A 3,317-nucleotide genomic window follows, 5' to 3' on the forward strand; every position below is an offset into this window, starting at 1 on the left:
GTCTATGGTTAGAGAGTGCATTGATCTACACTTTGAATTCTAACCGGAAGTAGTAGACAATCCGGGAATCTTTCTGTAATACTTTTTTAAACATACTATGATTTGGGACATACTAATTCTATTTCCGAATACTGTTTATGATGGATAAAAAATAAAAGCAGTGTTGTAATTTTTTTCTCAATACTTTCAATTTTGTTTGCAAAGCTTTATTTTCTTTTGCAATTCTTCAATTCGTTTGCAAGCATATCTGCCATTGTTTTGACTCCACATGTGACATGTTTGTGCTACATTTCATTTCTTGTTTGTTCAGTCTGCATTTACTTGAGCAGTCTGAGTGAAAAGTGAAATTAAGTGTCTTTACATAAGATTTATTTTATTTGCTGTTCACAGCAGTGTTGAAAGCCAAGCTCATTCTTTAATTCAGAAAAATATCTACAGTTATAAGAACAAACTTTAAATCATTAATACAGCTTTAACAGACAACTCTACAAAACTAAATCTCTGAAGTATCAGTATCAGACCAAAAAGCATACTGATTATTATTCACATATACACATTATTATTATTAATATTTTTAATATGCTTGTTAATATGCACAAAACCTAGAGTAGTTTATCAAGTGACATGGAGATAAATAACACATAACAGCAAATAACAAACTATTATTTGTCAGGATTTGGCTTTACGTTCTTCCGCTGGTTCCTCCATCAAATCCTTAAAGCCAAGTTTTTCAAAGGGTTCTTTTGCCATTAACTGTCTGAGAAATAAATAAAACGTTTATTAGTAGTTCCTGATGTATTTATACGACCACAGGTCAAACCAGTTCATTAAAACAAATAAAAAATCTCACCTGTCCATCCTGCACTCCAGATACTCTTTTGATTCTAGCCGACAGCGCGAATTGTCAAAACGGTTGTCTTTAAGGCACCGCATATATGTCTCTTTAAATAATTTGCATTCACCTGTGTACACAAAATATTATTTTGATATGTGAATTCAAAGTCATTGGTTGTGACTACTTGTTGTATGCACACAATCACTCTTACCGAAATGATCCAAGGGAAACGCTCCTTTGTCCGGTGGACGCGGCCGGAAGGTCTTGGTTCCGAAATTCATTGCTGTTGACATCGTTTCCTAATGTAAAGTTTAGAATATATACTAAAGAGGATCCACTGTTGGGTTTTAACAGCCACTCGACTGGAGCTGTGAATTCAGCAACAACCAGACTGTTTACTTCCTCTGCAATACCCGACCTTGGTTTTTCAAAATAAAGGTAACGTTAGGAGAAACAAACGGATTAATCTCACACTTATAAATTTAGCATTAAAAATACTACTAATACGTACTAGTTTTAAATCAAACGTTTAAGACACACAAATGCTTGTTTTCTCTAGCAGTGGTTTTATGTGTTAGTTCCGAACGAGGCGGAGCCAAACATTGTAAACATTCAGGGCTGGGCGTTGTTGTGTAATATTCAATATTAGTTCCCCAATATTGTGGACGTGTCCTTGACAACGCGCAAACGAATTAGACTGAAAATATCAGTGCACATGCTCAAATCGCAACTTGTTTAATGGATTATTTCGAAAAGGTAATACAGTCTTACAGTAGTGTTTAAGCATTAACTGAAACAGTGTCAAAACAATGTATAGTTTATGTAATATGATAAATCGTCTGAGCTGATTGATTACAGACACACAGCTAATTTTTTATATATTTCATTTGTGAGACTCCAATTTTTGTTGGTTGTTACAAGAATGCCTGAAATAAACGTACCTGAAATAAACAAATGTATCTGTGGCTTAATAAACCGTAAATAAGCAAACCTGGTGTGAGTACCCTGTGTTGTTCTTTATTTTTTTTCTTTCATATTATACCAGATATCATGTAGAATTATAATTAATATCACACAAACACATCACATATTTAGCAGTAGTAGTAGTAGTAATATCTTTCTATCTGGATTCCAATCCTGACAAGTTCTCCAACATCTTTGATGCGTAGCAAACTAGTTAGGGCCCGAGCACTGCAGTGCAAGGACCCTATTGGAATTGCTCCGTTTATTAGGGCCCGAGCCCAAAAGGGCGAAGGCCCTATTGTTCTTCTAAGGATTCTTATTAGGGCCCGAGCACCGATGGTGTGAGGACCCTATTGAATCTGCTCCGTTTATTATTATTATTATTAGGGCCCGAGCCCAAAAGGGCGAAGGCCCTATTGTTCTTCTAAGGATTCTTATTAGGGCCCGAGCCCAAAAGGGCGAAGGCCCTATTGTTCTTCTAAGGATTCTTATTTGTTTTTAGGGCCCGAGCCCAAAAGGGCGAAGGCCCTATTGTTTTTCTAAGGATTATTAGGGCCCGAGCCCAAAAGGGCGAAGGCCCTATTGTTCTTCTAAGGATTCTTATTAGGGCCCGAGCACCGATGGTGTGAGGACCCTATTGGATCTGCTTCGTTTATTATTATTAGGGCCCGAGCACCGATGGTGTGAGGACCCTATTGGATCTGCTCCGTTTATTAGGGCCCGAGCCCAAAAGGGCGAAGGCCCTATTGTTCTTCTAAGGGTTCTTATTAGGGCCCGAGCACCGATGGTGTGAGGACCCTATTGAATCTGCTCCGTTTATTATTATTATTATTAGGGCCCGAGCACTACAGTGCGAGGACCCTATTGGAATTGCTCCGTTTATTAGGGCCCGAGCCCAAAAGGGCGAAGGCCCTATTGTTCTTCTAAGGGTTATTAGGGCCCGAGCCCAAAAGGGCGAAGGCCCTATTGTTCTTCTAAGGATTCTTATTAGGGCCCGAGCCCAAAAGGGCGAAGGCCCTATTGTTTTTCTAAGGATTATTATTAGGGCCCGAGCACCGATGGTGTGAGGACCCTATTGGATCTGCTTCGTTTATTAGGGCCCGAGCCCAAAAGGGCGAAGGCCCTATTGTTCTTCTAAGGGTTATTATTTTTTTTTTTTTTTTTTTTTCAACCTTCCGGGCACTTTTGGGGGCCTTAACATACTCAAAAACTCTTGAAAATTTGCACACATGTCGGAATCTGCGGCCATCAGGACGCCAAAGAGGCTGGGACCCGGGCGTGGTTCAGGGCCTCTACAGCGCCCCCTGGAACACAGTTTGAAAACTTGATGTACTGCGCACACATACTTGCATGTATTGATATGAAACTCGGTACACATATAGATCTCACTGAGCCAAACAACTTTTGTACTCTATGTCATGGGCTCCACGCAACAGGAAGTGAGATATTTAGGGCTGTTTAAAAAGCGCATGCTCTGGAATTTAACATACTCCTCCCAGGAATTCCATGGGATTGTCAC

The 3,317-nt window shown here is 39.5% G+C and overlaps 1 protein-coding gene across 1 annotated transcript; it reads right to left on the minus strand.

The window, feature by feature from the left end:
* Positions 1–352: 352 nt before the first annotated feature.
* cox19 (cytochrome c oxidase assembly factor COX19) lies at positions 353–1,362 on the minus strand. The gene is made up of 3 exons (XM_073832429.1): positions 1,047–1,362; positions 851–962; positions 353–757 (listed from the first exon to the last, which is right to left on the minus strand). The coding sequence occupies exons 1-3, from the start codon at positions 1,126–1,128 to the stop codon at positions 670–672; spliced, it is 282 nt and encodes a 93-aa protein (XP_073688530.1). The 5' UTR covers positions 1,129–1,362; the 3' UTR covers positions 353–669.
* Positions 1,363–3,317: the final 1,955 nt, after the last annotated feature.

This window comes from Garra rufa, unplaced genomic scaffold (genome assembly GCF_049309525.1).
Source record: "Garra rufa unplaced genomic scaffold, GarRuf1.0 hap1_unplaced_001, whole genome shotgun sequence".
NCBI lineage: Eukaryota > Metazoa > Chordata > Actinopteri > Cypriniformes > Cyprinidae > Garra > Garra rufa.

Excerpts from the sequence above, each read along its gene's own strand:
- cox19 (XM_073832429.1), bottom strand. The coding sequence starts at position 1,128 with ATGTCAACAGCAATGAATTTCGGAACCAAGACCTTCCGGCCGCGTCCA. Across the intron at positions 963-1,046 it reads GTTTCCCTTGGATCATTTCG|GTGAATGCAAATTATTTAAA; the intron begins GTAAGAGTGATT and ends TTGTGTACACAG. Across the intron at positions 758-850 it reads CTGGAGTGCAGGATGGACAG|ACAGTTAATGGCAAAAGAAC; the intron begins GTGAGATTTTTT and ends TTTATTTCTCAG.